Genomic DNA, 27,968 nt, shown 5'->3' on the forward strand with positions numbered 1-27,968 from the left:
TATTTTCTGTCTCCAAAATATTAACTTTGTAATGTCGAGGTTTTCAAACCCATGATCTTTGTCTTTCATTTGCCATATTATCATATAACTGAATGAAAATTAAAATCTCTTTAAAGAGAATCTAAGATCAAAAACTTAAGACATTTTAGAGCTAGACAGAAATTCAGGCTTCGTGTAATCTAGTCCTATTTTACAAACAGAGAAATGAGACCACAGTAGTTGACTGATTTGCACAGTATCTTCCTGCTGAAGTTAGTTAGGATATAAGTTATCCAGTTAGTTCCTAGTCTACTTGTAAAATATTATTTCTGAATTTTGATAAAAGTAAAATTCTTTTATTAAGAGGAGTGAGGTTCTGGATGACATAAATTAATATAAGGAAAGGTGTGAAAGAAACCTAGTGAGAAAAAACTAGTTTCCCTTATTTATGTGCAGGTTTTTCAAAAAAAATCACATTGTTGCACTTTTATTTTGTAATAGTTTTATCCCCTTGAGTCATTTTTACAGAACTTCTAAAATTAAATTAACTTTTCTCTTTTTGCTAGGGTAGGGAGCTTCAGAGTACCCTTGTGTTTGAGGAAATAGGTCGCCGCCTTCAGCATATGGGGGGAGAGGTGGTGAAGAAAGTAAATGCTGTGTTTGAGTGGCATATCACTAAAGGTGAAAATACTGCAGCTAAGTGGAGTAAGTCATGTCCCTGGCTCTATATTTTAAGATAACTCTTAGTCAATAGAGATAAAGTATCCTTGTTATAACTAAAGCCCGTCTCTTTGAAGGTAGGTAAATCTTAACCTTCTTCGGTAAGTTGTTTTTTTATGGGAAATAACGGGTTTCGTGGCACCCAAAGCCATGCATGTTTTTTAGAGATGAAGGGAATCAATTAAAATGAAAATATCTGTTTTAAAGATTTCATTGTAACACCTGAAATTAGTACTTTAAACAGTCACCTTAGCTGTATGCTTCTTTAACTAATCTTCAAATTCCTCTTAAATGTGAAGAAAGTACATCGGGTTAAATGAAATATTTTAAAGTTTTGAGTAATTCTCATTATATTTTAACAGCTTTAAAAATATTTTCTTCATTCCCCCCAAATTAACATTTTGGATTATCACCTTAACTATCAGTATATAATCATAATTATTTTCTTCGTCTATACAGATGGCAATCAAAGGTACTAATTTTATCTAATCTAGGGAAGTTATCTACTAGAGTGCCATGTTAGCAACCTGGCAAGGCATCCAATATAAGCCAAGTTGCTGCAGAGAGAAAGCAGTCACATTTCCATTCACTTCTGTGGAGCTCCAAAAGGACTCTGGTACCATTTTAAGAAGAAAGAGAAGATAAAAAGGGAAAGGGGTAAAAAAAATTCTACCATGTCTTTTGTATCTGTTGTGTAACTACATTCTTAATCATGGCACAAACTTTTCTGTGCTGTGGTCTCTTAAAAGATTGCAGTGTCCAGTTTTAGTTTAATTCTTAAAGTGAAATTGGGGAAGGTAAGATGAAATTACTGAAGATGAGTAAAAAAAATTTTCTAGATCAGAGAATTTTCTTCTTTTTCTGTCTGCATAATAAAAGCACTAGCACTTTTGTGGGCTCACTTTGCTAATCAGCCAGATCTGTTAGCAAGTTTTTAAGTATCCAGTGTCTATATGTCATGACAGAAAAATATGTGGCTTTATCCGATTTCACTGTGCTGTTTCTATATAGGTTAAGGGAAGCGAGTATATATCCATTCTCTTTCTTCAGCATCAGTCAATTATAGATTGCGAGGTCACTGCTTCTAACAATGAGAGTGTCTTTGTTCAGTTTGCTATAACAAATATACTATAGACTGGGTAGGTTCAACAACAGAAATTTATTTTCTCATAGTGTGGAGGCTGGAAGGTGCAGTGTGAGGGTGTCAACATGTTTGGGCTCTAGTGAGAACCCTCTTTCTGGTTTGCAGATGGCCGCCTCCTTACTGTTTCCCCACAAGGCAGAGAGAAAGATCATCTCTCTCATGTCTGTTCTTCTAAGGACACTAACCCCATTATGGAGGCTCTACTCTCATGATCTCACCTAAACCTAATTACCTCCCAAAGGCTCCATTTCCAAATACCATCATTATTTGGAGATTAGGGCTTCAACATATGGATTTTGGAGAAACACAAACATTTATTCCATAGCTGACCGCTATTCATATTTTGAATCATGAAGCATGCTATTAATGAACGCTGACCATCATTTCTTTACCTTTATATTATAAAGTGTTCTAGCCTTACTTTGATTGGTAGAATATTCTTTCTTTATAGAGTATTCTAGCCTTAGGTTTATGTTATAGAGTATTCCGATCTCTAGAGTTGTTGGAGAAAAATGGTGTATCAGTGAATGTTCACTGAAACTTCTTGATTTCTCGTGTTTTTTGTCTTGAGGTCCCAAGGGACAGGATCCTTTCATTTGTAGTCAAGCAGCTGTGGTCCCTTGAATCTGTCTACTGATGTGGTACAAGGAGCATCCAGAATACTTTTTAGCTCAAGGATTTTCCCCATCCTTCATAACTGAAGTACAATGGGATCCTGTGTAGTTAAGGTTGGCCAAGAGCCCCTGGAATGCTGAGGGACTCCTGGAAGTGACCTGTGATTGGCTTACACTCCAGGACCATGTTAACTTTCAGGCCCATCTCAAACCTGGTTGTAATCCTTCTCTGGGGACTGTAGGCTAGTGTATGAGATGTAGTATACTGTGGTGGTACCTGAAAGCAAGGATTATAGGCTGTGCTTCTGCAAGTCCCACAACTGATGGTATGAACCATCTTCCTTCATTATTTGTATACCACATATCATGCAGATAATCTGTCTATACAGACTTCTTTTTAAAGGAAAGAATCTTTAGGTTTGGGATTTTACTTGCACAGTAGAAACTACTGTTTTGTAGATTTTCATTATTTTTATTCTGAGATGACTATTTTAGAGTGCCTAAATACCTTGTAAATCAGACTGTTTTATTTCTCATTACAATTAAAGATCACTGTAAATGCTCACTGAGACCAAAAAAATTAAAATGTATTTCTAAATCAACTAAAACTTTTTGAGACCATCTTCTATTACATATTCCTAGGAAACATTTTAAAGTTTTGTTCAATTGATTTTGGTTTAACGTAAGTTTCTTTTTAACATAACAATTGCTATTCCTTTTAGGGAGTATATTTTCATTATATAAAATTTGGTATATAAAAGTATAGAGCAGAAAATAATGATGCATAATCCCACTACCTACAGTTAACATTTTGATGTTTGTCCTTCTGGAGGACATTTTTGCTTATAGGAGGTTAATTCAGAAGGGGGTAAAGGAAGCCAAAACATGAAATATGTATTTAGTTACCCAAAGTTCAAAGTGTCTATTTTTTTTTCTAAAAAACTTCATAGATAACAGTGATATGTAGGTATCATCACTTTCTTTCTATTTTCTGTCCTTCCTTCTTTCTATTTATTCATGATGGAATAAAACCTTTTCCCCTATAGATGAAACTATATTAGAAGTTGAGTTATAAATATAAAACACAGGATTTTTGAGGACACCGGTGAAGGAAAGGAATGCGATCTATAAGAGAGAAAACGTGCTGGAATTATGTATCTCACAGTTGGCAGAAAAGAACTCTGTAGAGATTTGTAAAGTATACAAGTGATTCACTCTGGCAAATAGCGTAATTTCTTTCAATATAGTGTCAATAACCAACTAAGATTTTCTCCTTATCTTAGTATCACTTTCCTTGTAGAAAGTATTAGAAAATGTGCTTACATTTAATAATTACCTTCAATTAACCTAGACAAAAGGTTGTTTCTTGTATTTTCACCAGAAAAATGGGAATATTAGAAACCTGTTAATAACTACTTTTAATTGATGCTTGTGGCTTTTGTTTGTTTTATCATCTCTTCTTCAGGTCCAAATTTATCAAAGCTAACAATCAAATTAGATCTTGAAGCTTTCTCTGAAAGGGTTCATCATTATCTTTGGTTATCTGCCTGTCTTTTATTTGATCTGATTCTCAGCTGTGTAACTTTTTTCAGTTCTGGTTGTTTTCTCACCATCTTTGTGTCACTGAGCTAAATCAGAGTAGCTGGCAGCAGTAGAAATTATCTAGGTGTTTTGGCTTATGATATTTTAGAAGATGATTCCATGTTGGTATCTCTCTTTTGCATCTTGGTGCTTAATGACATAAAATAGATGATTGAATGCTCTGACTTAGGGAATACCTAATTTTTTTTTTTTTTTACAAGCAGTTTTAAAAATGTTTTACTAAACAGTTAATCACCAAATTCTTGGTATTTTAAATTGCTGTTAGTTGTCCCAGTCATGTTTGCATTATGGCAGATCCAAACCTGTTTACAGAGAACAGGCTCAGCTCCTTAGTTCACCTATGGAACTGGAGTTACACAAGTGACAGGCCTTGAGCAAGTCTAGGAACCAAGGGGTTTGGGCTCAGTGGCCTGGCAGATGCATGTCAAACCCAAAGATCCTGGACCGTGCCCATCTTCCCTGCTCCTTCCCCTATCTTGCCATCCAAACAACACCAACAATGAATCTCTGGGCAGAATGTGTGTCTGTGTCGGGATTTTTAAAAACCAAATTAGTGTGAGTCTAGAGAGAATGGAGAGAGTTCTGGTGTCAGTGTTGGTTTTGGCTGTGGAGGAGGAGTCTTAGCTGTGTCTTTTGAGGTTAGGCCTCTCTGAGGCCTGTCGTGCTTGATCATCTAGGAGCAGGAGGGCTGCCTGGGCGAGGACCCTTCCTCTTTTCTGGGGAACAAGAGTGTGTAATGGAGAGATGTAGCCCCTTGACATGCATAAGAAACCAGAGGGTGGGCCTCAGTGAGGTGCTTTTGGGAAGGAGGCCCAGATCTTGGAATGCTCACTTGCACCTTCTTATCCATACTGATGTGCAAAATATTAATGAAATAAAAAAGAATCAGAAAGAGAGACATTGTAGACTTCTTCAGCTGTTTTGGGAGCTGAAATCAGAACATTGTAGCAAGGTCGTCCTGTTGAGTAAAATCTGTAACACTATCTATTATTTATTATAAAATAAAATTTTTTTATTGAGGTATAGTTGATATATAATATTGTATAAATTTCAGGTATACCACATAGTGATTCACAATTTTTAAAGGTTATATTTCATTTATACTTATTATAAAATATATTTCCTGTGTTGTACAATGTATACAATAGATATAAAGCTTATCTATCTATTTATTTATTTAATACATGACATCGCTGGGTTAGTTTGTTTACTGGATCTATACTTTTTTTTTTAATTGACATACAGTTAATTTACAATGTTGTGTTAGTTTCTGGTGTACAGCAAAGTGATTCAGTTATATATATATATACACACATATACATATGTATATACATATATATATATTCTTTTCATATTCTTTTTCATTATAGCTTATTACAAGATACAGAATACAGTTCCCTGTGAGAAAGAGTAGGACTTGCTGTTTACATATTTTTTATATATTAGTTTGTATCTGGTAATCCCAAGCTCCTAATTTATCCCCTCCCCTCTTCCTCCTTTGGTAACTGTAAGTTTGTTTTCTGTCTGTGAGTCTGTTTTTGTTTTGTAAATAAGTTCATATTTTGGATTCCACATATAAATGATATCATATGATATTTGTCTTTCTCTGTTTGACTTACTTCAATTAGTATGATATTCTCTAGGTCCATCTATGTTGCTGCAAATGGCATTATTTCATTCTTATGGCTGAGTAGTAGTCTATTGTGTGTGTGTATACACACACCACATCTTCTTTATCCATTCATCTGTTGATGGACATTTAGGTTGCTTCCATGTCTTGGCTATTGTAAATAGTGCTGCTGTGAATATTGGGGTGCATGTATCTTTTCCAGTTAGAATTTTCTCCGGAATTATGCCCAGGAGTGGGATTGCTGGATCATATGGCAACTCTATTTTTGGTTTTTAAGGAGCCTCCATACTGTTCTCCGTAGTGGCTGCACCATTTTACATTCCCACCAACAATATAGAAGGCTTCCTTTTTCTCCACACCCTTTCCAGCATTTATTATTTGTAGACTTTTTGATGATTGCCATTCTGACTGGTGTGAGGTGATACCTCACTGTAGTTTTGATTTGCATTTCTCTAATAATTAGCAGTGTTGAGCAACTTTTCATGTGCTTATTGGCCATCTGTATGTCTTCTTTGGAGAAATTTCTATTTGGGTTTTATGCCCATTTTTTGGATTTTTTTTTTGATGTTGAATTGTATGAGCTGTTTGTATATTTTGGAAATTAAGCCCTGTCTATCACATTGTTTGCAAATATTTTCTCCCAGTGTGGAGGTTATCTTTTCATTTTGTTTATGGTTTTCTTTGCTGTACAAAAGCTTATAAGTTTGATTAGGTTCCATTTATTTATTTTTCCTTTTATTTCTTTTGATTTGGAAAACTGACCTAAGAAAACATTGGTACAATTTATGTCAGATAAATGTTTTGCCTATGCTCTTTTCTAAGAGTTTTCTGGTGTCATGTCATATACTTAAGTCTTTAAGCCATTTTGAGTTGATTTTTGTGTATGGTGTGAGGGTGTGTTCTAACTTCATTAATTTACATGCAGCTGTCCAGCTTTCCCAACACCACTTGCTGAAGAGACTGTCTTTTCTCCATTGTATATTTTTGCCTCCTTTGTCAAAGATTAATTGACCATAGATGTGTGGGTTTATTTCTGGTCTCTCTTCTGTTCCACTGATCCATATATCTGTTTTCGTACCAGTACCATGCCATTTTGATTACTGTAGCTTTTTAGTATTGTCTGAAGTCTGGGAGGGTTATGCCTCCTGCTTTGTTCTTTTTCCTCAGGATTGCTTTGGCAATTCTGGGTCTTCTGTGGTTCCATATAAATTTTAGAATTATTTGTTCTAGTTCTGTGAAAAATGTCATGGGTAATTTGATAGGGATTGTATTAAATCTGTAAATTGCTTTGGGTAGTATGGCCATTTTAACAATATTAATTCTTCCAAGAGCATGGGATATCTTTCCATTTCTTTAAATCATCTTCCATTTCCTTTCAGTGTTTTACAGTTCTCAGCATATGAGCCTTTCACCTCCTTGGTCAGGTTTATTCCTAAGTTTTGTATTTTTTTGATATGATTTTAAAAAGGATTGTTTTTTTTTTTTTTTACTTTCCCTTTCTGATATTTCATTGTTAGTGTAAAGAAATGCAACTGTATGTTAATCTTGTATCCTGCTACCTTGCTGAATTTGTTTATCAGTTCTAGTAGTTTTTGTGTGGAATTTTTAGGGTTTTCTGTATTTAGTATCATGTCATCTGCATATAATGACAATTTTACCTCTTTCTTTCTAATGTGGATACCTTTTATTTCTTTTTCTTGTCTGAATGCTGAATAGACTTCCAGTACTATGTTGAATAGGAGTGGTCATCCTTGTCTTGTTCCAGATTTTAGCAGGAAGGTTTTCAGCTTTTCACCATTGAATATTATGTTGGCTGTGGGTTTGTCATAAATAGCTTTTATTAAGTTGAGGTATGTTCCTTGTACACCCACTTTGGTAAGAGTGTTGTAATTTGTAAGGTATATATTCTAAAACCTTCAAAGGTCTCTAAGTCCAAATATATGTTCTCATCTAACACCTTTCCCTCCCCCATTAAATTCTGTAAAGTATAACTGAAATTTTTTGGACTTTTTCAGTGCATTAATGATTATATAAATACTGAGCTAAAATAATTCATAAAGCTTTTAAAATACATTCTGACACAAAAAGAAAATACATATAGCTTGTTCTTCATTTCAGTTAGATTACCCATGACCTGACAGGTATCTGTAAACCTAAGGTGTTGGTGGTAGATGACGATCCTCCTGCAGGAGCCATTTGTAACCATGACTTGAGCCACTGTGGAATGGGGAGTTTCACTCCTTTACCCCAAGTTTCTGTATTCTTGCTAAGAACTTCCCCCTTTTTAGCCCTCTTTTCTTTTACCAGCACTAGTTATTAGCTTTCCACAGAAAAAAATATTTTATTGCTTCATAAGAGTCATGGCTGTGAAGCAGCACGTAAAACCAAGTGAGTGAGAGGGCACGTAGACAGCCCTTCATTAGAAGGGCCTTCATTAGCTAACAGACTTATTCCACACTGAAGTATTAAGATGCGTGAGTCCAGTTTTATTCCTGAGCAAGACTAGTACATACAGTGGTCCTTACACTTACTTGTGAAGAATTAAAATCATGTCTGTTGAATGCCAGAGGTTTGCTTTTCTTTAGTCTTTCCTTTCTGCCCTCTGACCCCTGCCCGTTATTCTCTCCCTGCTCCCTCCCTGCCTGCCTTCCTCCCTCTCTTTTTCTACCTTTCTTTTTAACTATACAAATAATACATAAAAACACATTTGTAATATGTGTGTACCAATAAGAACAGAGCCTTTGTTCTTCATGCCTTACTTTTAGTACCTTGTACATTGTCTGACACCCATAGAAGAAACTTAACAATGAAGTGAGTGAATGAAGCATAAAAAGCAAAAAGGTCTCCTTCTCACTCTTACTCCTTCCCAGGTAACCGTCATAGTCATGTTATTATTTTTTAGTTTAGTTGGCAAGATTCTCTTCTGTTGACAATGGGAGTGACTTAATTTTCTCTTTGGAGTAGGGCTTGGCTAAGCAGAATGCATGGTTTTGCTTACGTGTGTGTAGCTTTTCCTTGATCCTAAATTGGGAGTTTCCTGACACTCTTAGGGAGAGTGATGCAATCATAGCTTTCGCAGTAGCAGAGAAAGCACATTCAAGAGGCTGAAGCTGGATGAGTGGAATTACCTTCCTGGATGACTGGTCTCAGTCATATATGAGACAATTAAAACTTTCTAAAATGTAACTTTAACATAAAGCTCTGTAAATGTTGTATAGAGAGCAATGAAGGCAAATCTAATAGTTTTTCCAGTTACCCAGCCTGTTTCTGGGAGACTTAATCCTTCTGTCAAAAACATTTAAGGGAAAAGATTTTAATTTTAACGTTTCTTCACAACAATTAGGGCAATAAACATTTTATAAATAAATTATAGCAAACTAATTAGAATACTTTTAAAAATTTAATTTGTCGTTTAATTCATATGACAGAACCTTTGATGAATTCAGGTTTTTGAAAGGTAATTAGAGTGTGCGTTCCCTTCCCCCACCCCAACCAATATGCCATTGTTTTAAAATTCAGTTTTCTTCCTTTGTTGACTACAGAGTCTTTATTTTAATCTAAAGGCCTTAATCATATAACTTCCAACCACTTAACTTCCTTATATTATTCTACATTGATTCACATTTCAAATATCTGTTGTGTAAACTTCCTCAATGAAGAAAAACTATTATTGATTTGACTATTTTGAAGATCATATTCTTTATAAAGAGGACATCTCAAAAAATCAAGGATTTAAAATTTTTTTCTAAGTGATAGGTAATATATAATGTGAAGTTCGTTCGGGTCTTCCATATCTTACAGAAAAACCCAAACGAAGTTTTGGCCAACCCAGTAGAATAAGTACCACAGTAACTTGGAAACTATAAAAATGTCTGCATTTATTTGGTTTGTGAAGAAAAAAATGACAGACATTTGTTTCTTCCTATTTTTCCCAGCTATTGACCTAAAAAATGGTTCTGGAAAAGTGTATCAAGGCCCTGCAAAAGATTCTGCTGATGTAACCATCACGCTTTCAGATGAAGATTTCATGAAAGTAGTCTTGGGCAAGCTTGATCCTCAGAAGGTAAAGTTCTTAAAATGTTCATTTATTTGTCATTATTGCTTCCTATTTGACAATTGCAGTTTTTTGGCTGACTCCAAAATTCTGATTTATAAGACAGATATCTTGCAACTCTGAGGAAAGACAGAGTGATAGCGGTATTCAAATTGACAGCTCATATATTTTTCTAATGGAGTTTTCAACTGATACTTTTTAAAATTAAATTTTTGGATGGAATTCTTTAGCAGATAAACAATGTAAAACCCACATCTAGACCTTTTAATATATTGTTAGTTCAGAGTTGAAAAACCATATGATATTTCATAAAATTAGACATTCTTTCCTGATATATAAAATTAAGAACTTGTCTTAATCGTCACTGAAAACTGGAAATAAAAGGATGGAACATAATAGCCAGTGTCTTACTGAAGGTAAAACATTTAGAGACATTTCAGTGGAAAATCATGATTGAAACAAGAGTGCCTTTGCTGGCCATTATGAGGTAATATTGTTCTGAAACCTATGGCTAGTCCACAAACACACAAAATTAGATGTAGCAATTAGAATGGAGTAGAAAATATTAATGATTATGTAGCTAGAAATCCCACAAGAATCAACTGATTGATTCTTAGACCAGAAGAGTTCAAACAAGTGGTTGAATGCACAATAATTATTTAAAAATAGCTTTCACATAGCAACAAAACCAACTAGAGGATATAATTTAAAAAATTTGTTTGTAATCACTACCCAGACTACAAAGTACCAATGAGTACCCTAACAAGAGGAAGCACAGGGCTTATTTGCAGAAAACTATGCAATTTTACAAGGAATGGAGCAATTTGAATAAGGGAGAAAATGTTCAATTTTCCTGGATAAAAAGACTAATTTTAAAAGAATTGTAAAGTAGTATAGTGGTTAAAAATACGTTCTTTGGCATCAGATAAATCTAAGTTTGAATCTTAGCTCTGCCACCTACTCTCTAAGCCTTAATTTTCTCATTGTAAAATGAATTGTGATAATATCATAGGATTGTTATGATAACTAAATCCAATAATATACATGAAGAGCTTAGAATAATGCATGGTACTGAGTGAGCCCGCAGTTAATTCCTTCCCAGGAATGAATTTAGTACCTCCTTTTATTCAGGTGCTAGATGTGGCTGAACAAGACAGTGCCCCTTCTGGGTAGAGCTTAGTTCTAGAGGGAAATGGAAAAGAAGTATAATTTCAGGTATGAAGAAAAATAAGAGTAATGGGTTATAGCAGTGGTTGGCAGACTTTTTCTGTACAGGGTCCCCTAGTAAATGTATTCTAAACTTTGCAGGTCAGGTGGTCTCTGTTGCACCTACTGAGTTCTGCCATTGTAGAGTTAAAGTAGCCATGGATAATATGTAAACAAATGGATGTGGCTGAGTTCCAGTAAAACTTTGTTTACAAAAACAGGCAGCAGACTGGTTTTGGCCCGTAGGCTGTAGTTTGCCAACCCCTGGATTAGAGTGTGACAGGATAGAGGAACTATTTTAGATCGGATTGTCCAAAAAGGCTTGATAGAGACCTGAACAAAGTGAGGGAAGGAGCCATAAGGCTAAAGAAACAACTAGCACCAAGGCTGGAGGCACCGGTAGCTCAGCTTATTGGATACTATAACTGTGAGGAGGCCAGTGGGGAGAGAGGCAGGAGGCGAACAGGGAGAGGTAGGCATGGCATAGGTCACACAGGACCTTGTAGATGTTGGCAAGACAGTTTAGATCTTGTGTGATAGGAAGCTATTGAGCTGTGGAGTGACATCTGATTTTTAAAGGTCATTGTGGCTGCTGAGTGGCTAATTAAGAGTTCTTTTTAAAGATATATTTGAGGTGCTTATACATAAAGATTAAATGTAGGATTTACAGAAACATTTATATAATTGCTAGGAATATCAGACCTTTGGGGGGGAATGGATTATTCAGTGAATGGTACTGGGCAGTTGCATAGGAAATGGTAGTGCTTTATGTCATTCCATATACCTTAGTCAGTACCATACAGGATGGAATTAAATGTAAAAAAATTAAAGCAGAAGCAAAACTTGATGAAAACCTAGGTGTTCATTATTCTTGGTGACAGTCCTTAGAGAAGTTCTAATTTAATATTAGGGGTTTTCTAAACTCATTTGGCTCAATTACGTCTGCCTCACCTCAGTGCTATCTGTCATCACTATTCTTCAGTTATCAAAGACCTTATATCCCAGTGTATAGTCTCTCTCTCTCTCTCTCTCTCTCTGTCTCTCTCTCTGTCTCTCTCTCTGCATCAACTCTTGTCAACCTTGATGGCTTCCTTCAGGATTTGTAAAAGTGACTTCTCTAACAGATGACTCTTAGTTTATTGATATTATTTCTAATTTTACTCCATTCTACATCAGCTTTTGTCTTTATTGGGAACATAATATGTACAACTTCCAGTATCTGTTACAAAACATCACCATTTTCCAACACCATCACCTACAGTTTCATTAACTTGTTTTGTTATTCCTGCTACTGCTGTTGAGCTTCACAGAGACCTCCGGTTTGTTGACAATACCACTTTCTATCCATCAGCTCCCTTCTGTCTTCTCTTCTTGTTCAGCTTAGATTCCATGGTCCATCGGAGTATCTCCCTTGAAAATACCCTCATCTCCCTTGTACCTCTCTCATCTTATTTGCCTGGAAAACTCCACTCTATTTTAACCCTACTCTCTGCCATCTTTGCATCTGTACCTGAATAGATGAAGACGCCAGGAGAAAAGCCATACAACTAGACAAATTGACTTCCCTTTAAAATTTTGATTAGAAGTCTCAAATAGTCTCTACACACTGTCTAGCAATCTTACTGTGATTTTCCACTAAGCCTCCATTCCTGTTGTCTGAGATGAGTATTTCATACCTGTCTTCTCAAAACACCCCCATGCCTACCTCTCTTTCATTTTCAGCTGATGATCTTTCTCATGTTCTTTGGGAGAAAAAAAAGACTTTCAAATGAAAATATTCACTTTCCCATCACCAGATCTATTTCGTCAGCATCTGCACCTGTCTTCTTTTCTTCCTATACATTACACTGAAGGAAGTCTCCCTCTTCCTGTCAAAGACTTCTTCACTTCTCATCCAAGTATCTACTCAAAGTCATTGCTTCTTCTCCTTTCCACTTTTTTCTGCATCATTCTCTCCCATTCTACTACATAATTGTCCTACAGCATAGAGGCAAGCTAACATCTTGATTTTAAAGCAAACACTCTGTCTTGATATCAGATCCCCATCCAGCATACCATATCATTTCTCTGTTCCTTTTCACAAAAGAATTGTCTAAACCAGCACTGTTGAATAGACATAGAATGTGAGCCACATAAGTAATTAAAAATTTTCTAGTAGCCACATTAAAAAAAAGGTTAAGAATAAACTCAAAATGGCTTAAAGACTTGAACATAAGATGTGACACCATAAAACTCCTAGAAGAGATCATGGGCAAAACATTCTCGGACATAAATTGTTCCAATGTTTTCTTAGGTCAGTCTCCCAAGACAATAGAAATAAAAACAAAAATAAACAAATGGGACCTAATCAAACTTACAACTTTTGCACAGCAAAGGAAACCATAAACAAAACGAAAAGACAACCTACAGAATGGGAGAAAATATTTGCAAATGGTGCAAACGACAAGGACTTAATTTCCAAAATATATAAACAGCTCATACAACTCAACAACAAAAAAACAAACAACCCAATGGAAAAATGAGCAGAGACCTAAATAGACAGTTCTTCAAAGAAGAAATACAGATGTCCAACAGGCACATGAAAAGGTGCTCCACATTGCTAACTATTAGAGAAATGTAAATCAAAACTACAGTGAGGTATCACCTCACCCTAGTCAGAATGGTCATCATTAAAAAGTCTATAAATAACAAATGCTGGAGAGGGTGTGGAGAAAATGGAACCCTCCTACACTGTTGGTGGGAATGTAAGTTGGTGCAGCCACTGTGGAAAACAGTATGGAAGTTCCTTATAAAATTAAAAATAGAATTACCATATGATCCAGCAATCGTGCTCCTGGGCATATATCCTAACAAAACTATAATTCAAAAAGATTCATGCACCCTTATGTTCATAGCAGCACTATTTACAATAGCCAAGACATGGAAACAACCTAAATGTCCATTGACAAATGAATGGATAAAGAAGATGTGGTGTATACAATGCAATACTACTCAGCCATAAAAAAGAATGAAATAATGCATTTGCAGCAACATGGATGCAACTAGAGATTATCATACTAAGTGAAGTAAGTCAGAAAGAGAAAGAAAAATACCATATGATGTCACTTATATATGGAATCTAAAATATGACACAAATGAACCTACCTATGAAATAGAAACAGAATCATGGACATAGAGAACAGACTGGTGGTTGCCAAGGGGGAGGGGGTTGGGGGAGGGATGGAGTGGGAGGTTGGGGTGAGCAGATGTAAGCTATTATGTATAGAATGTATAAACAACAAGGTCCTACTATATAGCACAGAGAACTCTATTCAATATCCTATGATAAACCATAATGGAAAAGAATATATAAAAAAAAGAATGTATATATATGTATAACTGAATCACTTTGCTGTACAGCAGAAATTAACACAACACGGTAAATCAGCTATACTTTAATAAAAAAATCAAAATAAATTAAAAAAGCTTAAAAAGAAACAGGTAAAATTAATTTTAATATATTTTATTTAACCCAATACATTCAAATATTTTAACATGTAATCAATATTAAATATTAATGGGATATTTTATATCCTTCTTTAAAAAAAATCTTTAAAATCCAGTGTGTATTTTATACTTATAATACATCTCAGCCAGGGCTAATCATATTTCAAGTACTCAATAGCCGCATGGGCTAGTGGCTACTTTAGTGGGCAGCAAAGGTTTAAAAATTCTGTCTTGACTGCTCTTCTGCCTTCTCTTATCTGACTTCTACATCTGTTACTCCACTGATAATGTTTTTGTGAAGTTCTTGTGATGACCTATATTGCTAAATCCAGTAAATATTTCTCTATCTACATCTTTCTCAGCCTTTCAGTAGCATTCAACTCAGTTAACCACCAACTTCTTGAAATAATCTTATCCCTTGGCTTTCATGATACCTTATTCTCCTGTTTTGCTTTCTGCACCTTTGGCTCTTCCTAATCTCCTTTGGTGTCTTCCTCTTTTACCCCCAACTGTTGAGTTTTGGTGTTTCTCAGGGCTCATTTCAGGGCTCTTCTCTAACTAACACTCTTCTTAAATGAGTCCATCCATCCTGTGGTATTTAGAGCCATCTACATGTTGACAACTTGCAGATTTAAATGTCTCACTCAGCATCTTCTCTGAGTTCCATAGTGGTGTAACCAGCTCTTCACTTGTGTCTCTGATGGCACATCTTACTATGTCCAACTTAGAACTTGTGATTGAGTTTTTTCCCCCATTCTTTTTGTTTTCAGGAAATGGCACCATGATCTATCTACCCAAGTTAGTATGCTCAGTAATGTAAGAATTGTCTTGGCTTCCTTCTTCACCTCTGTATCCTTTCTATCCTTAATCCTGCTTGTTCTTTCTCCAGAACATATCTTGAGTTCATTTTCTTCTCCTCATCACTAGGGTTATCATCCTGATCCAAGCCTCCATCATCTCTCACTTGGCTTCCTGACTGGTCTTAGTGCTTTTATTCTTGCTTTTCCACCAATCTGTTCTCCATACAGGAGCTGGAGTAATCTTTTAAAACTGTGAATCAGATTATGGGTCATTCCACCTGATAAAAACCTCCAAGATTTACTTTTGCACTTGGATAAAATCCAGGTTACATATTATTATATTGTATGTGAAGTTTCCCTTGCTTATCTTCCCAGCTTCATCCTGCACTGCTTGCCTCATCACTTACAATGCTAATTCAATTTACGTTGCCTCTCCTCTTAGTTCCTTCCCATCAATTTTTACCCCTTTAATGTCTATTTATTTGCCTTTTCTGGAATTTCTATTCCCATCTTTTTGCATGGCTGGCTTTGTTTCATCCAAAGTAGTTCCCTCCTATTATATTATCTAAGTAGCCTCCTTCATAGCATTTATAACAGGCTTTAATTACTTGTTTGCATTTTAATTTTTGACTCCCCTACTGTAATGTTGGCTCCATGAGAACAGGGAGAGATGTCTCTTTCCTAGCATAGAATATTGCCTAGTGTAATGTAGATGCTCAATTAATACTTGAGTAGATTAAAGCAAGGATAGAAATAAGGAACATAAGCTCAATAGCAGTAGTTTAGGCTATGTAGAAATTAAAAACTTCTGCATGTCAGACTCCATAAGATATGCCATAAACCTGGGGAAAAATAAAATGATGATACATAGTATATTGGTGTTAATAACTTATAAAAATTCTGGACAACACAAAGACCTCAATATAAAAAATGGGCAAACAACATGAACCAGTAATTAATGAAAGAAATAGGTATGACTAACATACATGAGAAAAACTAGTAATTTTTCCCAGTATCTAAAACATGCAAATTAAAGCATGTCATTTTTGCCTCAGATTTTCAAAGATTAAGAAAGCAGTATTATTAAGGTTGGGATAAGGGGATTCACACGTAGCTAGAAGGAATATTAATTTAACAGTCTTTCTGGAAAGCACTATGGCAGAGTTTCACTGACTTTCTTCCTTTATGGCCACTTACTGTCTCAGCACTTTTTGCGTGGCACTCCTAGGCCAAAAGAAATACCTAATGGTTCAGTTTATTAAGTAGTTAGATCCAAACAAGGGTAGTTTTCATGTTGTGTTTGACCAATGTCACCGTATTTCCTTCAAAAATTTAAAATATTTTGTAGTGTCTGTTGGGAGTTTGGTGTGGTGCCCCAGTGCACTGAGGTGCACAGTTTGAAAACTGTGGTGATATGGAAGCATGGTCAAGAAACTTATTTAAGAAATGCCATGATTTAGTAATTCTTCTAGGAATCTATCCTAAGAAAGCAGTTAGATAGGAACAAAGATTTATGTACAAAATTCTTCCGCTCAAATAACAACCATCAAATATTGGTATATTTACTTCAAGGAAGTTGGTGTTTTGTTTTGTTTTGTTTTACTGTACGCGGACCTCTCACTGTTGTGGCCTCTCCTGTTGTGGAGCATAGGCTCCGGACGCACAGGATCAGTGGCCATGGCTCACGGGCCCAGCCACTCCGCGGCATGTGGGATCCTCCCAGACCGGGGCACGAACCCGTGTCCCCTGCATCGGCAGGCGGACTCTCAACCACTGCGCCACCAGGGAAGCCCGGAAGTTGGTGTTTTTATTTTAGGTTGTAAGTCCCTCTCAGACTGTAGCACCTGGCAAGCCCGTCTACGAACTGACTCTGCAGGAGTTGCAGACCATCATTTCTGTAACTGCACAGTGAAAGCTGTCTTAGTTTTAAAATTCCAGTCTCTAGTTTGAATGCTTAGCACTTGAACCTGATTGAATGAAATTCTCCTGCAGTATTTTTGGGATAAAAAGTTTAAGCAGTTTTTGCTTTTCCTCCAGTTGGTAAGGATTTGCTTCAGAAATTAAATTGTTGCTAGTTAATAAGCAGGAGATATTATTAAGCAGAGAACACCCGTGTTTAGTCCTGGCCCACTTTTTGTTGGCTCTGTGGCCTTGAGTAGGTTTTTAAGCTTTTGAATTTCTCTTTTGCTGATATGCCCACTTCAGGTTGATGGCTGTGCTTCTCAAGTGATATTTTATTTGTGAGGCTGCTTTGTAATGTTACATGTACATGTAGATGTACATGTACATCTAGCTAAAAATCTAGAGACTTCTTTTTCACTTCATATTCCGTATGTTATTTTCTCAATAAGCTATATTGTGTTTTATCATTTTAATCTTACTGATAGGGAACTTGACACCGGGGGGAGAACTTGCGCAAGTTTCTATTGTCAGGTCAGAAAAAAAGTGATACAGGAGCTCTTAGTGTTTTGACATTATAGTCTTTTGCTTGGTAATAATGAGCTTAATAGCTCCTTCCACATGTCGAATGCTAAGCTAAGCACTTTTCACACTGTTTCATTTAACTCATACAACAAAGCTGCTATTTAGGTGCTGTTGTCATGCCCTTTATAGATAAGGAGGCCAGAGCTCAGAGAGGTTAAGTAATTTGTCCAAGCTCACCTTGCATTTAGTGGCAGAGCCTAGATTTTAACCCAGGCATTCTGATGCTACAGCCCAGGATCTATTCACTACTTTGTTACACTATCTTATTTTGCCATTATATGGCCTTCTGTTTCATGAAGATATAATAAATATTTTAAATCTACTTTTGAAAGTTCTGAACTCAGTGTTTTTATTGTTAGTAATACAGTAAAGCCTTTTATTCATATGGTCTTAAATTCACATTTAAGAATATAGGCTAAAGCCAGAAGCATAGGTTGAAGCAGAATTCCCAGATCTGTCAATTCAGATAAATTATTCTATGGTTTTCTAAAATACACAAGGAGTCTTTATTTTTTCTTAGATATCTAAAAATATGGGTGTTATCTATAATCATTGAACTGTCATTGCTAGATAAAAGTTGCCTTTGTTGTCCAGAGTTATTAACTCAATTGTATTCAGTCTAAGCAATGATCTTTTTAAAAAAGAAATACAATGTGACATGGTAAAGGTTGGTTCTGTCTTTCCCTCTCTCCTTTCCAGGCATTCTTTAGTGGCAGACTGAAGGCCAGAGGGAACATCATGTTGAGCCAGAAGCTTCAGATGATTCTTAAAGAATATGCCAAGCTCTGAAGGACATACTACGTTACTAATTACAATAGAAAATTTAAATACTGTCTTCAACTAAATATGCAAAAGTGATTCAGCAAAAATGGTCAAAATTAAGATACAGGGGAAATTGCTTAACCTTTTCAGATTACAGATAACTTTTCAGACGTTCATTTTCTACTAATTTTTCATGTTATTACTTTTACAAGGAACTGTAAGCTGGCACATGATTATCCTTCTGTTCTTAGACCTATGTCTTCATAATAAAAAACTTTCACTCAAGTCCAGTCTCTTCAGAATTGTGATGGCATTTATAAGTTGTAAGGAAAATGAAATGAGTAGAGGCCACTTTGATGCCTTTTACAGTTTGTTTTGTTGTTTTCTCTTCTCTTTATTGATATCCCAATTTTAATATGAATTTTCGTATATTTATTCATTTTCATACTTTGCTATGATAGATAGTGTTCTGCTTTAAGGCAAGATAAAGGTCTTTGTGTTTTCAAATAGTTTTCTTTCTTCTCCCTTCCCTTTTGCTGGAAATTCTTTACTTTCGTATAATGCTTGGAAATCTACCAAATATATAACTTTCTGTTTTTCAAAATTTAACTGTAGTTGAGTTACAATATTATGTTAGTTTCAGGCATACAGCTTCAGATTCTTTTCCCTTACAGGTTATTATAAGATATTGAATATAGTTCCCTGTGCTATACAGTAAATCCTTGTTGTTTATCTGTTTCATATATAGTGATATGTATATGTTAACCCTGTGCTCCTAATTTATCCCTCTCTCTCTCCTTTCCCCTTTGGTAACCATAAGTTTATTTTCTATGTCTGTGAGTCTGTTTCTGTTTTATAAATAAGTTGATTTGTATTATTTTTTTAGATTCTGCATATAAGTGATATTATATAATATTGTCTTTCTCTGTCTGACTTACTTCTCTCGGTACGATAATCGCTAGGTCCATCCATGTTGCTGCAAATGGCAATATTTTATTCCTTTTTATGGCTGAGTAGTATTCCATTGTATATATATATTCACATCTTCTTTGTCCATTGATCTGTCGACGGACATTTGGGTTGTTTCCATGTCTTGGTTATTGTGAATAGTGCTGCTATGAACATTGGGGTGCATGTATCTTTTCCAGTTTGAGTTTTTGTCTTTTCTAGATATATACCCAGGAATGGGATTGCTGGATCATATGGTAACTCTGTTTTTAGCTTTATAAGGAACCTCCATACTGTTTTCCATAGTGGCTACACCAAGTTACATTCCAACCAACAGTTTACAAGGGTTCCCTTTTCTCCACATCCTCTCCAGCATTTATTATTTGTAGACTTTTTGATGATGGCCATTCTGACTGGTGTGAAGTGATACCTCATTGTAGTTTTGATTTGCATTTCTCTAATAACTAGTGATGTTGAGCATCTTTTCATGTGCTTATTGCCCATCTGTATTTCTTCTTTGGAGAGCTGTCTCTTTAGGTCTTCTGCCCATTTTTCGATTGGTTTTTTGTTGTTGTTGTTGTTGAGTTGTATGAGCTGTTTGTATATTTTGGAAATTAAGCCCTTGTCGGTCACATCATTTGCAAATATTTTCTCACAGTCTGTAGGTTGTCTTTTCATTTTGTTTATGGTTTCCTTTGCTGTGCAAAAGCTTGTAAGTTTGATTAGGTCCCATTTGTTTTTTTTTGCTTTTATCATAAATGGAGTTTTTATCATAAATGGATGTTGAATTTTGTCAAATGCTTTTCTGCATCTATTGAAATGATCATATGATTTTTATCCATACATTTTGTTAATGTATGGTGAGTCACGTTGACTGATCTGCAGATGTTGAACCATCCTTGAATCCCTGGGATAAATGCCACTCAGTCATGGTTATAATCCTTTTATGTATTGTTGAATTTGGTTTGCTAATGTTTTGTTGAGGATTTTTGCATCTGTGTTCATCAGTGATATTGGCCTGTAATTTTCCTGTGCCATTCTTGTCTAGTTTTGGTATCAGTGTAATACTGGCCTTGTAAAATGAGTTTGGAAAAGTTTTCTCCTCTTCTAATTTTGGAAGAGTTTGAGAAGGATTGGTATTAATTCTTCTTTGAATGTTTGGTAGAATTCACCTGTGAAGCTGTCTGGTCCTAGACTTTTGTTTGTTGGGATATTACTAATTCAGTCTCCTTACCAGTAATTGGTCTGTTCAGGTTTTCTATTTCTTCATTATTCAGTCTTGGGACATTGTGCATTTCTAGGAATTTATTCATTTCTTCTAGGTTATCCTATTTATTGGTGGTATTCATAGTAGTCTCTTGTGATCCTTTTAATTTCTGTGATATCAATTGTAACATTTCCTCTTTCATTTCAGATTTTGTTTGTGTTTTCTCTCTTTTTTTTCTTGGTCAATCTAGGTAAAGGTTTCTCAATTTAGTTTGTCTTTTTAAAGAACCAGCTCTTAGTTTCATTGATCTTTTCTGTAGATTTTTTTAGTCTCTGTTTCGTTTATCTCTGTGCTAACATTTGCTATTTTCTCTCTTCTACTAACTTTGGGCTTCATTTGTTCTTCTTTTTCTAGTTCCTCGAGGTGTGAAATTATGTTGTTTGAGACTTTTCTTGTTTCTTAAGATAGGCATTTATTTCTATGAATGTCCCTTTAAGAACTACTTTTACTGCATCACATAAATTTAATTTAGGGTGATTCATTGTTATGCCAGTTGTATTTAAAAAAACCAAATGGCAGTCTTTTAATGTTTGTCTTTTATAGTTGCGCTTGGAACAGCTTAGTGTCCTTCCAAATAGAAATAGCATAGTAAAGTTAATCAAATGCCACTACATATTAATGAATGAAATTGTTGAATATATACCCTAGATGCTTAAAGCATATTAAGAAAGTGACCTTTTAATTACCTTACTAACCCATCTCTGTCAATCTTAATGGTCAGAGAGCTACTGGTATCCAGATTCAGTAGCTTCCTATTAGTCCTCATGCTCCTTAACCTTTTTGTAATATTTAATATTATACCATGTTGTGTACCATCATGTTGAGTGCACCATCTTTTTTTTTTCTTTGCGGTACGCAGGCCTCTCACTGCTGTGGCCTCTCCCGTTGCGGAGCACAGGCTCCGGACGCGCAGGCTCAGCAGCCATGGCTCACGGGCCCAGCCGCTTCGCGGCATGTGGGATCTTCCCGGACCAGGGCATGAACCCGTGTCCCCTGCATCGGCAGGCGGACTCTCAACCACTGCGCCACCAGGGAAGCCCGCACCATCCTTTTTAATTCTTTATTTCCCTTTTATTCTCTGGTGGGAAATATTTTACCTTCTTAAATGAACCTATGAGTTAATCTCCCTGACTTCTGCTTGTCTCTTTGGTAATTTCCTCTGTCTACCTGTCTTTACAGAATTTTTGATTGAGGTTTCAGCCCTCTCCACTTTTTGGTAGGTGTTTTCTTCCTGAGTGATTTCATTTACTGCCTTATCTTCAACCATCACCTGAGTATTCATAACTCTGAGTCTATTATCTTCAACTCTGATCTTGCCATAATTCCATAGTTCCACCCACAGTGCCAAATGACTACTAGACTGTTGTCATATATAGTTGACCCTTGAACAATGTGGGTTTGAACTGCATGGCTCTACCTATACTCGGGTTTTTTTTCAATAAATGCATACTACAGTACTATTCCATTTGTATAGTTGGTTGAATCCACAGATATGGAACCACAGATATGGCGGGCTGAGGGCCCACTGTAAAGTTATATACGAATTTTCGAATGCATGGAGGGTTGGTGCCCTTAACCCCCTTATTCCCATTGTTCAAGGGTCAAGTGTAGTTACTGCAGATACATGTTCAAAATAAACATGTGATCTTCCTCTCCACTCCTAAATGTGCATCTTTTCTTATTTTGTCTTAGTTAAGAACATCACCTTTTGCTGAGTTAAACTAAGAAACCAGAGTTATCCTTGACTTTTCTCTTCCTCACACCCCATATCCAGTCCTTCACCAACTCTTATCACTTCTATTTCCTGAATATTTAAGGATTTTACTCTATGCCACTCCTACCCAAGTACTTGTACCCTAGTACCTCGTACTTGATAGCTCATTTTAATGGCTTTCCAACTGCTTTCCAGTCTTTCATTACCACCGTCTTGCCACCCACTTCCCTGCAGCCTCCAGAGGTTAACACATCTGAGGATGTGACTTCCCAACTTAGAAACCTGCGATGATTCCTACTTGGTCATCTTACTGTCAGACTGTTTAGCATGGTTCAAGTTTGCATCATTTGGGATTCTTTCAGTGGCAAGTAATAAAACCAATTCAAATTGGCATAAAACTTTTTCACATAACGGAAAAAAATCTAGATGGGTAGATTTTTGAAGGGGGATCATTGAATGAGTCAGTGTTACCCAGGCCATCTCTCTGCCCGCTTTATCCACAGGCTCCATGTGGTAACAACCCTGGCAGCTCCAAGTTATTCTCATTGTGGTCACAAGATGGCAGCCAAGAGGTACAGCCTCGTGGTTGCATCTCAAATCAACCAGCAGAAGAGAGACCACTGGGTTCTACCAAAAGCCCCAGGGAAGACCTTACCTGCTCTCACTAGCTGTCATTGATCATAAGCCAATCCCTGAACTCATCACTGTAGCTAGAGATTGGTGGGTATGCTGATTGGCCTGCATCTATCAGGGTCCGTACATGCAGCAAAGGATAGTGTGTTGGGGAGCCCCAAGGCTTTCCCCAGATTTGGTGATTTGTCAGGAGGACCACAGAACTCACCATATAGTCATACTTATGACTTTGATTTATTATATCAGAATATACAAAGCAAAATCAGAAAAGGGAAAAGCGTGCATGAATAAGTCCAGAGGAAATCAGGTAAAAGCTTCCAAGAGTCTTTCCCTGTGGAGTCATCCAGGACATGCTTCATTTTCCTAGCATGACGGCATGTGAACTGTCTACCAAGACCCAGTGTCTGAGGTTTTCATCAGGAGGCTGGTCACATAGGCGTCTTCTGCCAGAGGGCACACCAGAATTCCAGCCTTCTAAAAGGAATGCGGGCATTTAGCATCAACCACATTGGGCAGTTTGTGCGCAGGGAACCGCTCTCCTCAGTGAGGGAACATCGGGAAACTTCTCAAAATTTTAAGTTCCCACATGTCAGCGAAGGGCCAACCTTGCAGGCGAACCTTTCTAAGGACAGCAGTCTCAGGCCTGACATGGTAACTCTTCTGCACTGATAGGATCAGCCCCAGCCAGACCACAAGGCCTGAGGGTGAATCAGGTATGATACCAGAGGAAATTTAGAGTATGGAGAGCCTAATCGCAACAGTCTACCCTAAGGTTTCTTTGCCTTTTCACCCCATCACCTGGCAAAGTCCTCCGTATCCTTATGCTTCCCCCGCGTGTTCCCTGTGCGAAGCTCTTTGTAACCCACACTGGTAGAACAGCCTCTGTTTGCTCCTCACAGGACTCTGTGTGTGTATTTTAAAGCAAACCATCTGAGAAAGCTGAATTCTATGTTGGAGAGAAATAGATTTGAGTAATAATCTATTTAATAAGAATACTACCCCAACATTAACTTTATCCTTTAAGTCAACAACTATTGCAGCAAAACTGAACGATAATCCAATGCCATGGAGAAATTCTGAAGTTGAGAAACCTCAAAAGGTGAAAGTTAAGGAAACTGATTTTCTGAAGAGCAGAAGGTTTTAGGTCGGTGTGAACTAAGCTGTTTAAGTGGGGAGAGGAAAGACAATAACCCACTTAAAAACCCATAGATAGGCAAAATAGAAAAACTGCAAGTGTCGACTGAAAATCTAGATTTATATTACATGTGTCTGCAGTATATTGGCTGAAGTTGCCTAGTAAGTGACATCCAGCTATCAGGGTTATCGTAGCTTAAAAAATAAAAAGATATCTGAGGAGGTAAAATATTGAGGCACTAAAATTCAAAATTTGCTCATGGGAGAGCTGTTGATGGCCTCATCCAGAATCCGTCTTGTAGACAGTTTGGTTGCATAACTTTTGAGTCCACAGCTGATAAGAGTCAGAAAACAGAGAAGTAGAAAGCGCCGCGAGTTGGGGCAGTGTTGGCCAGGGAAGTTTTTGAAGGCAGCGTGGAAGAAGACATAAAATGATGTCTAAAAAGTATCACTTCAAGTGAGTTTTATGTGAAGGGAGATTGAACAGCTCTGTCTTGCTTAGTCTCTTTTGAAGTTGGAAGCATGTCAGTAAAGAACAATGATGGGTTAAATCAGCCGTCAGCAAACATTTTCTGTAAAGGGCTAGAGAGTAGCATTCTAGGCTTTGTAGGCCACATATGGTCTCTGTAGCATCTTCTTTTTCTTAAAACAGCTTTGTAAAAAAAATGTAAAAACCTATCCAAAACAGGCCAGGGTTGCAGGGGGTGGTGGCGGTGGATATGGCCTTCAGGCATAGGTGCTGAGAGTGCCAGTTTAGAAAACAAAATATTGAACTGTCACCTTTATTTGCTTTGAACAGTTACGAAAATATGAATTCATATGAATTATGAAAGTGTGAAAGGCCCTCTCCCACTCCCACACCCAGGCAGGTAAAACCACACGGCACACACACTGGCTGTGCCCCTACCAGCCACGTGATGCATTCCCTGTGTCGGCGAGTGACACCAACATCCACTCAGTTTTCCAAACCAGCAACTCCAGTATCCCCTTGATCTTCCCTTTTCATCGCCATCAACATTCACGAATCACTACCCTCTACTTAAACACTACTGTTTTAGACATTTCAATTCTTCTGAACTGTTTTCTTAGACAAAGCTTTTAGGGGTAGGATTATTGGGTCAAAGGGTGAGAGCAGCTTGTGACAGTCCTATACAGCCAAGAAGTTTCATTTGTGCTTATCCCACTTTGGGAGGTGAGGAGAGGAGAGCAAACATGTCAGCACGTTTATGAATGGCGAGTTCTGTCATAAAAAACAAAAGTCTTATACAAAAAGCCTTATACAAGTCAATGCCTACGGACTGCAACAGTCCCTTAGTTCCCAATGTGACTAAATCTTGTATCGCCAAGCAAGAGAAAGCAATTGAAGCAATATGACTTAGACCTCTGGTTCAAATGAGGTGTCTGTGGAAGTAAAGTAGGCAGGAAGTGCGTACTGCTGTGTGCAGGTGCAGGACCAGGAGAAGCAGGCCCCCGCGTCTGATTGGGAACCCGTCATCATCCGAAGATACAGTCCTGTTCGCAGACTGTATCACAAGAAGGTGGGTAGTACTGTGTGTTTCAACGATCTGACTCTTTTGCCTTTCTGAATAGTCAACTGAAGTTGGGGTTCTGTGGCAACCAAACCTCAGTCTAGAGTGAGCCATCACTTTGGCCCATGTCCCGAGGGAGGACACCTGGGCAGTAAGAGTATTTCACCTTAGATTTCAGATTGTGAGATTAGAGAGAGGGGCTTTTGGTACCACTACCTTCTGGCCCACCGTCCCCTGTAAAAATAGACGTGTCCTCTTTTTCCTCTGCCTGGTAAAGAGTACTCAAGTTTATTGGCCTGTGGAGGTGAGTTAGGACAGATTGTAATAAACCATTTCCCCTCACTCTTCACCTTTCAGCCTAATGTGTGAGCTATTCCAGATACATGGTTTTTGCTACATGTAACCGTACTGATTCCCAAATAACAATTTTCAAGCCCACCAATGGATAGTCAGTTAATGACTGTTTATTGAACTCCTAATGTGCACCAGGCATTAAAGATTTAGATGGAATGAGGAAGAGAGAATATCTGATCTTAAGCAGCTCACTGCATGAGTGAATCCAATTTTATCATTACTTCTTAAGGATTATCATTAAAAGGAATTCTTACTCTTTAGCAGATGTTCAGTGGTTTCTCTGGTTTGATTTAAATTGCATTTTAAAATTAGAGAATGAACGTTTTCCCATCAGTTGTTTAAGGAGTGTGTATTTCTCCACGTGTGAATTGTCAGTTTCTATTATTTGGAGTTGACAATCGGAAAAAAAAAAAAAAAATTTGACAGATGGCAGTGAAACTCCGAGAAGTTGATGAGTTGTCCCAGGTCATACTGGGAGAGGTGTAAGAGTCAGACCAAGAAACATACTCACCATCTCCTAGTTTGTGTTTGTTCTACTATGCATTCCAAGCAGTATCTCTAAACATATCTTTCCATCCCTGTCTTTTAAGGTAATATGATTTGTCTTAAAATAGACTCCTTAATTAAGGAGTTTGGGGCTCTGAGAAGTGCTGTGTCTATAAAGCTAGCAGTACTTTGCTCTGTAACTTTGGAATTATAGAAAATTCTCTAACTAAAGGTGAAATAAGGAAGTCTGGGTATTGTATAATTAATTGGACCAGAGAGGCCAATCTTTGGCATTTTTTATTTCTAATTCTTACAGAATTGAAAATACGCTTCTCACTTATACCTTATACCTCCTTTCTTTATGTATTAAAGTTTCATTCCCTAAGTGCTTTTTTACAAAACCTTAGGGACTCATCTCTTTGGGACCTCCACCCCTCCTTCAATATCCAAACCAATATTCTTTGTATTTTTCTGATAAAATCTTGTAGTTGACAAAATCAAGTTCTTTCTTGAATTAATTAGGCTTATAACTATAACTATTATAAAAGAATGATACTTAGAGGCCTAAGACATGGTCTGTTAACTCCAATTTCCATACAGTAGCTCATCTTTATCTTCTTTTTATATCCTAAAAGTAAAATTATTACTATTGTAAACATATTGAATTGCTGTAGAACTATGACTTTATCACACAGCCATTTAAAAACTAATCCCGTTACAAATCTCCAAAATTAGGTTAAAGTGTTTAGTTGATTTTCATTTCATAAATTCAGTGAAAATTAGCTTAATTGCTTATTCAATAATTAGACTGCAAGAGAAACTATTGAAATTTCATATTCTTTGTAAAGGCATTGAATTTTGTAAATTGTGTTCACTTTAACTCACCTGAAAATCAGTTCGAGACATAGGAAAGCGAATGAAAACTTCAGAAGTTTTAAAAAATTTACTTTATTGAAGTATAGTTGATTTACAATGTTGTGTTAATTTCTGCCGTAGCGCAAAGTGATTCAGTTATTCATATATATACGTTCTTTTTCATATTCTTTCCCATTATGGTTTATCACAGGGTACTGAATATCGTTCCCCGTGCTACACAATAGGACTTTGTTGTTTATCCATCCCATATATACTAGCTTGCATCTACTAATCCCAAACTCCCAATCTATCCCTCCCCGCCCCACCTTCCCCTTGGCTACCACAAGTCTGTTCTCTATGAAAAACTTCAGAAATTATGATAATCAAATGGGTCTGCTTTCATACTCAATTTCACTTTTATATGTCAAAGATTGAGTTTCATCATGATATTTTATTCTAAGGAGAACGTTAGAAAGTTATCTGATATAATAATGCATTGATTGGTGTAGTTGAAATAAAGAGATTATCTGTTGCTAAAATGGGTTAACTAACATCACAACTCAGGAA

The 27,968-nt window shown here is 36.7% G+C and overlaps 1 protein-coding gene across 10 annotated transcripts in view; it reads left to right on the forward strand.

Moving 5' to 3' along the window:
- The window catches only part of HSD17B4 (hydroxysteroid 17-beta dehydrogenase 4), a 179,896-nt gene that overhangs the window by 109,800 nt on the left and 42,128 nt on the right, over positions 1 to 27,968 (forward strand). For 6 of the 10 annotated variants that reach the window (XM_070045176.1, XM_070045175.1, XM_060296143.1 and 3 more), the window contains 3 exons: positions 546 to 684; positions 9,625 to 9,752; positions 18,419 to 18,766. In XM_070045176.1, coding sequence (XP_069901277.1) covers positions 546 to 684; positions 9,625 to 9,752; positions 18,419 to 18,508 — 357 coding nt within the window. In that variant the 3' untranslated portion in view covers positions 18,509 to 18,766. Of the gene's footprint in view, positions 1 to 545; positions 685 to 1,158; positions 1,300 to 9,624; positions 9,753 to 18,418; positions 18,767 to 27,968 lie in introns of those variants that run through there. The other 4 variants (XR_009563447.1, XR_009563446.1, XR_009563448.1 and 1 more) reach the window with 3 other exon arrangements.

This window comes from Globicephala melas, chromosome 3, assembly GCF_963455315.2.
Source record: "Globicephala melas chromosome 3, mGloMel1.2, whole genome shotgun sequence".
NCBI classification, from domain to species: domain Eukaryota; kingdom Metazoa; phylum Chordata; class Mammalia; order Artiodactyla; family Delphinidae; genus Globicephala; species Globicephala melas.